Here is a 12,928-nt window from a genome sequence, read left to right as displayed (position 1 = left end):
TGAATGCATGTGTCATCATTTAATTAAATACAAGGAGTGTTCCAAAGTAAACAGGACTTAAAAAAAAACCAGAACAAATGGTTCTTCGGCAAAATCAATTTATTTTATTCAAAATAGTCTCCTTCTGCTTCAATACAGCTTTTTGCACGATCCAAAAGCATGTCGAACGAGTGTTTTAGCTCGTTGGCCGGTATGGCCTTTTGAATGGCCTCTACGTCTGCATAACGCTTTCCTTTCATGGGCAAATGCATTTTCCGAAAAAGTAGAAGTCGCACGGTGCCATATCAGATGAATACGGCGAGTGGTTAATGGTTAAAATGTGATTTTTGGTCAAATAATCGGTCACAAGCGTCGATCGATTCTGAGCAATTTTTGGTCGACAGTCAATTTGTAAGCCCAAATGTTCGATCAAAATGCGATAAATCGATGTTTTCGAGATGTTCAATTCCATTTCCATCAATTTCAATGATGATTTCGGCTGATTTTTGATGAATTCACGCACAGTTTCGATGGAATTTTCGGTGATCACGACATGTTGATCGTCATTTATGTCCTCACGACCACTTTGAAAACGTTGAAACCACTCGTGCACTCTGCTACGGGATAGGCAATCATCACCATAAACTTGTTTCATCCATTTCGGTAAAAGTTTTACCAATTTTAAAACAAAATTTAATGTTGGCTCTTTGTTCGAAGCTCATTCTCGCACCGATAACACAAACATACTGACACTTAAAACGCAATAACTTCACTTCCAATCGATGAAATATCATGAAATTCTCACTGGACAATCGATAAAGATAGCAGATTCTAACTCACCAGTCGACATATAGATAGCGCCACCAGGGGGCGCTAGATTCAAAAAGTCATGTTTACTTTCGAATCCACCTTGTAAATTCCTTCCTTAAATTTGAATACACATTTTTGTGTGAGTATTTAAGGGTATTTAAGAGTTGGGCCTGGAAACTTTAGCATTCATTCCACTCTTGTTTTCAATTAGACGCCTGTAGCAGCAACAACAATGGCGGAAATATGAATTTTTATGGGCGGATTAACGACAGCAGATCTTATTGCATTGGATTCTTGGGAATGATAATATCAGAGGAAAAGTCGTTAGGTATTCATATTTTAGGATATAGTCTATTGCTTTATTATTTTTAATTGAACAAAAGGAAACACTTTGACGTTAGTAGGTTAAATTGAGAATTCAAGATGAGATGAGATGATGTCTTAGTCGTTTTTTCAAACGCCGTGAGTTGGTCCCGCGGTGTCAACAGAGCCCACATTTTTATCAAAGCGATATACAGGCGCTAAGGGGTAATATCGACAAACCATTCAGTTGAACATTCACATTGGCTGATACCAGTGGAGCAGTGCAAGTGCTTGTGCCACCTAGCGACCATTGAAGGGATATAGTAATACCGCCGGGCAGGGTGATATCCAGGCTACCAGGCTAAAAACGTAAAAGCCGAGAAACGGTGTTGGAAGTAGTTATGAGACTTATTGGAAAATAACACTTACCCCTGTGGGCGGTGCCACTGTGGTTGTCGTGGTGGTGGTTGTTGTAGTTGTAGGAGTAGTCGTAGGAGTAGTTGTAGGAGTAGTTGTAGGAGTAGTCGTAGGAGTAGTCGTAGGAGTAGTAGTGGGAGTAGTCGTAGGAGTAGTCGTAGGAGTAGTTGTAGGAGTAGTCGTAGGAGTAGTCGTAGGAGTAGTCGTAGGAGTAGTAGTGGGAGTAGTCGTAGGAGTAGTCGTAGGAGTAGTCGTAGGAGTAGTAGTGGGAGTAGTCGTAGGAGTAGTCGTAGGAGTAGTAGTTGGAGTAGTCGTAGGAGTAGTCGTAGGAGTAGTAGTGGGAGTAGTCGTAGGAGTAGTGGTTGGGGTGGTAGTTGGCTCCGTCGTTGGGTAAGGCATCATGGTCGGATAGATGGGATACGGAACTGGCGCAGGAGCGGGTGCTGGTGCAGGTGCAGGTGCGGGTGCAGGGGCTGGGTAAGCACTTGGAACGCCGTACGAGGTATAAGCAGGCGCACTCGGCACAGGGTATGGCGAGTAGATTGGTGCTGGAGCCGCAGGTGGTGCAGGATACTTGGAATATGAGGGCTGGGACAAACCAACTACTGCCTTAGCGCTCTGAGTGCCTCGTGCCTCTGCATAAGCGTAAGCTCCTGGCGATGAACTGGCACGAGCGACTTGCTGCGAATTGCAGTAAGTCAAGTCCGTCGCTGTGAGCTCTGGTTAGGACAAATATTTGGTAACAAATTAGTTGACCTTAGTGTGTGTGAACTTACGGGGTCGACCAGCAAACAATTGATTTACGTTGTAGGAGTTCAGGCTACACTTATTTGGAAAGTACTGGTACTTATAGCCGTCTGTTGCACACACCGGCGAACCACCGTAGGAACAAGTGGGGTCGCCGTAACCGCTCATAAAGTCATAGTCGACTTCCACCTGTACATCCTGAGGATCATACTGGCCGTAGCCGATGTAGTCGTAGCCACAGACAGAGCTCAGCAGGAGGCTTACGATAATGCAGGCGCTTAGTACAGACATGGCGAGACAGAGCTATGGAACTGATGTCTTCTCCTACCATGGCCCCGCTTTATATGAGAAATCTTAGTAGCATAAGAAGAATATGCGGACGCTGACGCCGACGCTGACGCCGACTCCGACACCGACACCGACACCGATACCTATGACGTAGCAGTTGCATATTGGACACCAACTGGGAGCTGTGCGTTAATATAATATTTGCTGCATTTCCCTTATCGGCAGGCATTTTTTCAGCACTACGTGTTTGTGGTGTGAAACGCAGCGCCCGCTCGGCGGCAGCCGCCTTGTCTAGCACACTTTTTTCAATTTTGTTTACTTGTCATTCGCCACTTTACACCGTTTGTTTTCTTCTTTCTGTTGTGCGTTGCTCATTGTGTGTTGCTTCTTGTGTGTTGTCTGTTGTGTGTTGTGTCTGTTTGGCTCATTGTTGTTGAGCATGCGGCTTTATCAGCCAACTACGTGCATTCTGACGCTTTAGCTGCTTTTTGCGCGAATTGTGCAAAAAACGAACAAAAACAACAAGAACAAGAGAACCCAAAGTTTGAATGAATTGAGCTCACACTTGTGCACTGATTCGGGTGCGATGTGACGCCGACGTTTCGAAGGTGCGGGCCAACCCGACCCACGGTCTTGCTATTGAATGAACTACAAGTAATTCGCAGAATACTGAATTGAAGAATTTCAACCTACTATCATTACTTAAACTATAATGCTCATATATATTTATCTGTGAACAACTACATACATACATATATACCCATACATACATATGTATGTAAAATAAATTGGCTTAAGGTGTTAGCCTCCGACTCATTTATATCCTGTATAACATTATGAAACTTGTAGTGGGGCGTCGCGTCGTTGGTTTTCCCTTTGCTCTTCTCACAAAAATAGCCGCCAAGAAAAAACACTTGCATTTTAGGGTTAGGTTCTTGTAGTTCGCCTGCTTCATTTCACGTACTTGTATATTTTTCAATTAAGTTACAGTTTCAGTTACCTTAGTCTAATTCTGCTCATTTCATCTTTTCTTATTCTTAGCTTAGTACTATTATCCGCTGTTATTAACAGCTTTTGGCTCTGTTAGCAGAGCGTTGCCAAATTAACAAACATAAACCATTTTGCATCAACATATCTAATAATGGTCAAAATATTTTGTGTATTAGGAAAGTTGTCTTATTTAAATTGAGTTTTTTAATTTTTTTGATAAGAAAGCTGTGTATGTTTTGATATTAAATTAAAGTTAATCATTACTTACAAATAAACATAGGTTATTGAAAGTTGCACTATCGAAAAAACCATGCCGTACCAATTAATAGTGGTTAGGGCTCGTATATCCTGTAACGAAGCTACCAAATTTCTTACAATCTGCTCTTACACATCTCTATGCAGCCATAAACGCCAACATGTGATAAACAATGGAAGAATAATAATAAATATGGCAATAACTATGCCTATAATTTATTTTACCGACTTTTCCGACCGGAAAAATATTAAAATATATTTTATATATATAAAATTACTTTTTTCGCCGTTTTTGACTACATTTTCTTTGTTGTGTAAGAGATACAACATTTTTGCAATAAAGTAGATTTCATAATCATAGAAACTGTTCGTTCAGTCCTTAACTGTTAAAACACACTCTATAGCTAATTAAGTAGATAAGGTCTTATAACCTGAACTCTTCATGGTTAACTAATAATAAAAATACACAAATTTATGAGCCAACTGTTTTTGAATAAATAAAATGAAATACCCTCTTTATAATACATACATCTTAATTGGATATGGTCAACACAGATTCTGCAAATTTTTTTAATTTGCAGCATATTAGAGGTATTACAAAAATATAAAATGAAATAATTTCAAATTAATAGCAACAATACATCAATTCTACAATGAGTAGAAGGCGCGCGCCTAACTTCTATATACCCTGCACCTAAATGAAACATTTTTCTATATTACATTTTATATACATAGTATACATATAGAAAGTAATAGATATTACAATTATATATATACACTTCATTTACACATATTCAAAGCGTGTATGTGTGTGTGCTTTATTCGGTACGGACCTGAACCATAAAAATATAAATTTCTGGCAAAGATTACATTATACGGCTAAAGTTTCCATTTGATATGTCCTATCGCGATGAAACATGAAATGAGGACATCTGATCACTAATGTGATGTAATTGCTAGGTTTGGTGATTCTTTTCACTCTGATGGAGATTTCAAATTCGTCTACTTTGTGGTTTTGACACAATTGCTTCTACACACATTTACACTAATATGCTCTTTTACCTTTGGGTACAGGATATAATAATATTATTTGTACTTGTAGAACCAAAGAAGTCATTGCATAAGTTTATTTATTTTTTACTTGACTATACATAGTTTTAGTGCCAGGTACCAGGTCATCTCCTACTTTTTTAACTCCAAAGTTTCATAGCAAGGCTCAATACGTTCATCCATCTATTTAAAATTACGCATTTAACACTTCGAATGTTACGAGCAAAATAAATGATAAGAAAAGGGTTCTACGGTGCAGTCAAAATATCCAGAAAATAATTATTATTATGTTTGTACTTTTTTCATTATTTATATAAATGCAAAATGCTACTCATAAGCTTAGAGTATTGGAAATGATTTACATATATATTTTGTAATTCGTTCAAGATTAAAACAATATTTCAATATGATGGTATCGTAATAGGAAAATATTTGAATAGGTACTGGTTTATTTCGTTTCATGGGAAAAGTTACAAATATGTATAGTTATGTTTCACATTTCGGGCAAATATTTGAAGACAATATTCTATGAATAAGAATATTGAAATTGCCTACCAGGAATGGTAAAAAATTAGTTCGCAAAATAGTAGACTAGACGAATCGGAAAACGGACTTCCGCGGCCATAGTACCAGGAAATCCAATACTACGAAATTGTAAATAGAGTGCAAGAAAATGGGGAAAAAACGCTGCGTGAGCCTTGAGAGTCCAGATTTTATGATCAAGTCTCAACTCGCAAAAAAACAGTAGCATAAGAACAGGTTAGAGGACAGGTTAGACTGATTATACTAACGAACGAAAATATAAAATTCATTTTTTCTAATGGAATCATTGATAGAACAATATATAACATACTGCAAAGTGCGAATCAAAAGATAAGTCGGGAATTGTGCACCTTATGTTAATCTAACAATGTCCGTATTTTTACAATTTGTGTACATACTCGTACACTACGAGTATATGTATTTCATAGCTTCGTCATTGCGAAAGATAAATCTACAACTTTCAGAAACATCAATTATTATAAGCTCGTTAATCTCAATATAACATAAATAGTATGTGATTACAATAACACTAAACTATAATATAAAATGCTTACTAGAATATTTGTTAAATTACGATAAAAGAATCGAGGCAGTTAGGATGTTAAACATGTCTGCCCTAAGTTTTTATATGAGCCAATGGCTATGCCAATCTTTAAATTTTTACAGGGCGCCTTTTGAGAGACAAAGCCCGTGCCAGGAGAGCTATCGAAATTGATGAGAAGCTTCCATTCAGCGACCTGAAAAGAAGGACAAGTATAAGTGTTGAGCTAGGAAAGATCTGGCTGTTAGCTTAAAATTGTTTATTACCGGATCGGAAGCTTCTGTCGTGCTTGAAGTTGTGGGAGACTCAGTTGACTGTGTGGAAGACGAGGTGGTGGGGTCTGTGGTTGCGGTTTCGACGACGTCAAGCTGATTCAGAAGGACACTGGGTGTATTTGACAGTACGCTAAGTCGATTAAGCTGAAGTGCTGCAGGCGTTGTGGTTGATGGAGTTGTGGTTGACGTAGTGGTTGAAGTCGTGGTTGAAGTCGTGGTTGGAGCTGTGGTTGATGCCGTGGAATACCCATTTGAATATGTGGGATATGAGGTGGTAGTCTCTGTGAGTGCGGTACCGGTGTCAACACTCTGATTTAGTAGTGCAAGGGGTGCACTTGTCAATGCGCTAAGTCGATTAAGCTGACTTGCTGCAGGAGTTGTGGTTGTTGGAGTTGTGGTTGAAGTCGTGCTTGGAGTTGTGCTTGATGTTGTGCTTGAAGTCGTGCTAGGAGTTGTGCTTGAAGTCGTGCTTGGAGTCGTGCTTGGTGTTGTGGAATACTCAGTTGGATATGTGGAATACGAGGTGGTGGTTCCGGTTCCATAATTTCGATTTAGGACACTGGGTGTAGTAGGATCCAGGCATTGACTATGGTAATTCTGATTTTGGGCAGCCGTTGTGTATGTTGGCTCTGTTGTCGTTGATGCTGTAGACGGAGGTGTGGCTGGCTCCAGTTCAACGCCAGAAAAGTAGGGTGATCCCGGATGGTAAGCTAGGTGTGGCGATTGAAACGGCCCTTCTGCATATGCAGAGGGTTTCATGCCCCTTATAGCAGAATAGGCGAATGCTGCAGGTACGAAGTTACCATACGAAGGCTGGGCAGCTGGATAAAATTGAGCTGGATAGTTGGGAGATCCTTTTAGAGCAAATGCACAGTACGGCATGTCTGCGAGTATAAGTCCTGGCCGGTTGAGCAGGATCGATTTCATATTTTGACTATCCATTTCACATTTATTTGCAAAGATGTGATATTGAAGACCGTCCGTGGCACACACTGGCAAACTTCCCTCTGGGCAGCTGCCGCCGCTCTTGCCGTTCATGAACTGATATAGGAGGTTTAACTGTGCATCCTTTCCGTACTGATTGCTCCCAGTGTAGCCAAATACCGTAGTCGCGTATAGCGCCACACCGAAGAGAAAGCAATGCCGAAGTGGAATCATGATTGAGTTAAGCGTTCTTCTGCACTGATGTGTCTGACCACTGTGCTGCGGCTTTTTATGATAGACGTATAGCAAAAGGTAATACCAACGCCAATTACTTGGCGCAATGCATTCATATAGCCAACACCGATTCCACCTTATCGACACGCAATACTTTTACCTAAAAGCTACGTGTTTTTTACTTGAAACGCCGAACCCGCACCCGCTGGTGGCAACCAGATTGTCTATAAGTCAACTATAACATCTTAATGATCTAGATATAAGCATCAACACATGGCTGGAGAGCGCAGGTGAGGTATGAACTATCGGCCAAGGACTATGGGCCATATATAGCGATCTCTGTTGTATCACTTCCAATATACTTTAAATTAGTAGATGACTTCCCAAATATAACGAACCAATTCTGCGTTACAGAATATAATTTTTTTAACTGCAATCAAAATAATCAAGATCTTTCAAAGTATAAGCTCTCCGGCAAATAATACGCTAACTTTGCTTACCTTTCATAATAGTATGTATTATGATTACTGCAGCTTTCATTGGAGAATGCTCGACTTTATCTGCATTATACATAAGTACGTGCACATCGGAAGCATATTTTTTCCGAGCTATGCATGAATGATTATAGTGGGGCATTATTAAAGAGTCACAAATATGTTTCTAAGCTAACCTCTGCATTGTTCGATAGCAGCTATATGATGCAGTTTAATGATATATGATATAGTTTCGATATAACTTCGGAATATATCATGAGGCATTTCGAAACTCATAAATCCCAGATCTGTTTCATTTACAAAAACTTGATCATATTAATAATGATTTTCCACTGTTCGCATCCGATGCCAGCTAGCTATAAAAAGTAATGTGGCTATATATGGTTTCTAATTAAAATGCTCTACGTATGGACAAGACAAGTATATATATAGTATATATAGTACTCACATGATAAAAATGTCGTACTTTTCTAATTGAAATGTACAAGAGTATATAAGGTTTGCGCGAGCTGAAAAATGTAAAGGAAGGAGAAAGAGGCGTGGCAGACCCCACAAATTATATATATACTTCATCAACATCACAAGACGAGTCGATCTAGTCCTGTCTGTCTGTCCGTATGAACACCTGGATCTCAGATTAGATTTAAATATTTTTACCATCGATTTTGCACCATCGTGTGTTTTAGTAAATATGAAGTGTGCACACTTAAATTTAATATTAAAATATTAAATTTAAAAATTGACAACATAAAATCACAAGTGATGATGTGGAGACGTGAGTTTGATTCATTCCAAAGGTTTTTTTTTTTATAATTTTAAAATATTTTTTGTCTATGCTACTGGTTTTTTTTAACTCTTTTCAATATTGACATTTCCATGATGCATATTTTAATTCTATATATGTATATATATTTTTATACCCTGTACCCAAAGGGTAAAAGGGTATATTAGTTTTGTGCAAGTGTACATGGAACACACAGAAGGAGGCGTGGCAGACCCCACAAAGTATATATATTCTTGATCAGGATGACAAGCCGAGTCGATATAGCCATGTCCGTCTGTCCGTCCGTCCGTCGGTATGAACGCAAGGATCTCAGAAAGTTAGAATAACCAAAATTGGTAGACAGATTCTCCTGAGCCCGAGAAAGGACGAGTTTTTTAAATTAATTAATTAATTAAATTAAATTAATTTTTTTTTGTGGGTGGTACAGGGTATTTAAGAGTTGAGCCTGCTCGACTTTGGCATTCCCTTCTTGTTTTAATTTCTATAAATGTTCTAAACATATGTACAGAGTATTTCAAAGTCGGGAAAACCGACTTTAGCTTTTTTACGTGTTTGAGGATTATCTTAGGTGGCTCTGTCTGGAAGAACGCCTGGATTTCGGAAACGGCTGAGCATACATTAACCAAACTTGGTATTCCGCTCCTAGTCCCTAGTCTATTCGAGTTTATTTAATTTTTTGATTTCCCCACTTTCCACGCAACAGAATTTCGTCAATATTGTCCACATTTCAAAAGCTACATAAACCAAACTGCACACCTAGTCTACATACATATATGTAATTATCTACTTTTGTTTCAAACTCCATCTAAATCGGTCAGTTCTAAGAAAAGTTTTTAGCGAAACAATTTCGATCCAGTACTAATAGAAGGTGGTTTTTAATTAGATTATGTTCTTGTTGCTAAGAGCAAAGGTTAATGGCTGGTGATCAATGAAAAAGTTTATCTTTTTCGTTACGTGAGCTCAAAAAGATGTTCAAAATCGAGAAGCTTATCCACATCTCATAATAAACAATTTATAACAAGAGAGAATGATAAAGAAGAGTTAACCCGACCAGTATAAGAGCTAGAATAACTAAATTTGGTATCTAGAATCTCGTATTTTCTGGTAAGAATTTGTATTTTTTCTTTCTAATACACCCCCCTCTCCCTCGCAATTCGTGTTTTTTCCATAACTCCCGTAATTTCGGAATTTTGTACTCACATTCGGCAAACTGTACCTAAACATGTCTTAGATTTTGTACACATGAATATTTTATATTTAAGTTCATTATTTTTAAAATTTATAAAATAAAGTATACATATTCTGAATCAGCATGACGAGAGAAATCGATCTAGACATGTCCGTCCGTCTGTCCATCTGGATGAACGCAAACTATAAAAGCTAGAATAACCAAAGTTGGCATCCAGATTCTCCTAGGTCCGAGAAAGGAGTTTATTTTTTTTTTTAATTTTCCCCCCCTTCCCCCGCTACAGAATTTCAATAGCGTCCACATTTTAAATGCTACCTAAACCAAACTTTGCACCAAAACCAATTTTATTCAATTCTGTCAATTCTAAGAAAAGTTATTAGCGAAACAAATTCTGTACAGTACAGCCCCCAACAAAGTGAAAATAATTGAAAACAAAGTAAGGAAATTGTAATTTACAAGAAATTTTGTTGATCGATTATACCTCCTTGGTTATTCGAACTCACGTAAGGGATGTATATTTGCACAGTAACATCGGCATTGTATCTATGTGAATCTATGCATGTCTGGAGAATCGAGAAATCCCAGATAGGGGGGAAGATGGGGGAAAATTACAAAATCGAACAAACTCGTATAGCGTAAACACATAAGGCATGTATGTGCAAATGTAGGTGTCTCTAGCTCTTATAGTCTCTGAGATACAGGTGTTCATACGGACAGACAGACAGGCCTAGATCGACTCGTCTTGTCATGCTGATCAAGAATATATACTTTGTGGGGTCTGCCACGCGTCCTTCTGCCTGTTACATTTCTCACCTCCCGCAAACCTAATATACTTTTGCACATTTCATGAGCAGAGCCTAGAAATGTCCCTTTAAAGGGTGAAACTTTTTGAATTACTGAACAAGGCTTATTGTCAATAACGTAACTCTAAACCACAGCAAACTGTTATCGTTACTGTTTCGCGTATGTAAATTTTATTTTTGTTCAATACATATTTGTATATACATATATGTATGTGTAGGAGAAGTGAAAAGTTCTTGCATGCCACGCAGAACATTTCTCGTGGCGTCGCGTCGCGTCGCGTCGGTAAAGCAGTGCAGGAAGCTTTGAAATATACTTGCCTACACGAACAGATGTGCTCATAAATTGTAGATAAGCGTGTGCGCTCCACACAGCATTCAAGAGCTGCGCCGGCCCCTGCTTCATTTGCAAACTCGACGTGCTGGTGAGCGGTTCGGAACGTAGTCGCCGAACTTTCTTTCGCTTTTGAATTGTGTTTTCATTTCGCGCGCGTTCATTTCATTTTCTGGTGCCATTGTGTGCGGATGTACTTGTATTCTTAAATCGTACTTTCAACAGGCGCTGCGGGACAGTGCAACAATTAGCAGTCAATATAATATTGCTCCCAACAGAGCAGGTAGTCGTCTATGTGCTGAAATAAGAAAAAGAAAAAAATAAAGAAAAGAAACCACAACTGGTTAATTTTCCAAAACTTTTATAAGAATACAAGGTAGAGAATTTATATATTTAGATACAAATATACATGTAGCAGCATTCAAGTAATATAGTATACCATTAATTAAAAAGTATTTCATTGTTCAACACATACTCGTATACAAAGCAAAGAACAAATTAAATGGCTTTCTGAAGCGTTTAAGCCGTTAGTAGGTAAGCGACCACAGGATCGTAGCACACAGAACAAAGTAGTTGAGCTATCGTCATCGCCATAATTGGTAATTGCTCAGGGCTGGTACGCATGAAGACCACGAAGCCATAAAATTCGGGCGTTAATGACTTCGAAAATACAGGTTCGAATCTTTAACAAGAATTTTTAATTGCAGCTTTCATATACATACTACCAGTAGATTCATAATCAAGCTGACAAATGCAACTATTAATAATTCCAATTAAAATCCAAATTATTCAGAAGCTCTAAGAGACTCAAAATCATGTATTTTGAATTGCAAATATATCCTCAACAAGTTTGAAAAATTGAAGTTGGGCTTTTCATACTTTAACATTCTAAATGTTTTTTAATTAAATATAAATATATATAATAATAATATAAATTTCTAGGCTCCCAAATTATATATATATAATATATATTTATTTAGTTTTCGTATTATTAACTTTTTAAACAAAAAGTGTTGTACCATAGTGAACTTCCTATAGTAATTAAAAACTTAACCAGAAGATAGAACGACCACATTTAACTTAATTTTGCAGCTGATTTTTGTTAAAAAAGACCATATTTACATTCGATTTCTAATAATTTTATGTTTGTACCCCACTCTAAATATGTTAACATTATCATTATAATTTTGCCTTTTTCGTTTGTTTTTGACAGATACTGTATACGCGTTAAACTTGTTTTCATGTACTTGCTTTCTACACGAAACAATGGATCAAAGAATATAATTAAATTTGGTGGGAAAAATAAAATTAAGAATGTGACATTTGCCAAAAAAAAAAGTGTTTTTATGCGATACAAGCTCTTTACAGATGGCCGAGAAGATGTTAAAAATATTGCCGGCCCTGGGCTCCTCAGCACGCTATTACTGAAAAAATCGTTGAAGAACATTTTTATGGAGAATCGTCGAAGCAAAATTACTAAAGTTGTAGTATGTTGATCAGTTTGACGAAACAAATCGATATGGCCATGTCCGTCTGGATCTGAAAAGGTTGAACTCCCCTAAGCCCAGGCCGATCAAGTCTTTTTGGGCTTTTCTCCACTCTATTTTTATTGATATTTCGACTCTCTTCAAGCAGCACGGGAAGGCATAAGTACATACCAGATGCAAATTGATGTGATTGAAGAAATATAAATATATGTTTTTACATGTTCGATTCGATTCAACTTAACAAATACATATTCTAAATAGATGGTTAGCTTAACTATTTCACCATTAATGTGTTATTTCATCCCCAGTAAAAACATGGAACTGCTTTAAAAACGTGTATATATCTAAAAGTAAAGTCATATACATACATACTTGTATGTTCTCTGTTAGGCGATAGCCACGCCGCCTGAAGCTTTTCATTAACATTTCATAATAATATTTATTGCATCAGTTACAGCTTCTTAACTGAAATAAAACTAAAATT

General features: G+C 37.7%; 1 protein-coding gene and 1 long non-coding RNA gene across 2 annotated transcripts; both read right to left on the bottom strand.

The window, feature by feature from the left end:
• Window positions 1-1,120: 1,120 nt before the first annotated feature.
• Window positions 1,121-1,661, bottom strand: LOC115629303. Its single transcript, XR_003995877.1, has 2 exons — window positions 1,522-1,661; window positions 1,121-1,453 (listed from the first exon to the last, which is right to left on the bottom strand). It is a non-coding gene; the product is annotated as an uncharacterized LOC115629303 (long non-coding RNA).
• Window positions 1,662-5,975: 4,314 nt separating this feature from the next.
• LOC115629311 (cell wall protein DAN4-like) lies at window positions 5,976-7,356 on the bottom strand. The gene is made up of 2 exons (XM_030525757.1): window positions 6,190-7,356; window positions 5,976-6,119 (listed from the first exon to the last, which is right to left on the bottom strand). Exons 1-2 carry the CDS (start codon window positions 7,354-7,356, stop codon window positions 5,976-5,978), a joined length of 1,311 nt encoding a protein of 436 aa, XP_030381617.1.
• Window positions 7,357-12,928: the final 5,572 nt, after the last annotated feature.

The sequence above is a fragment of the Scaptodrosophila lebanonensis genome, unplaced genomic scaffold, assembly GCF_003285725.1.
Source record: "Scaptodrosophila lebanonensis strain 11010-0011.00,11010-0021.00 unplaced genomic scaffold, SlebRS2 tig00000138-arrow-arrow-pilon, whole genome shotgun sequence".
NCBI classification, from domain to species: Eukaryota; Metazoa; Arthropoda; class Insecta; order Diptera; family Drosophilidae; genus Scaptodrosophila; species Scaptodrosophila lebanonensis.
Note: the sequence above shows the minus strand (reverse complement) of the source record. Positions and strands in the feature narration are given on the sequence as shown.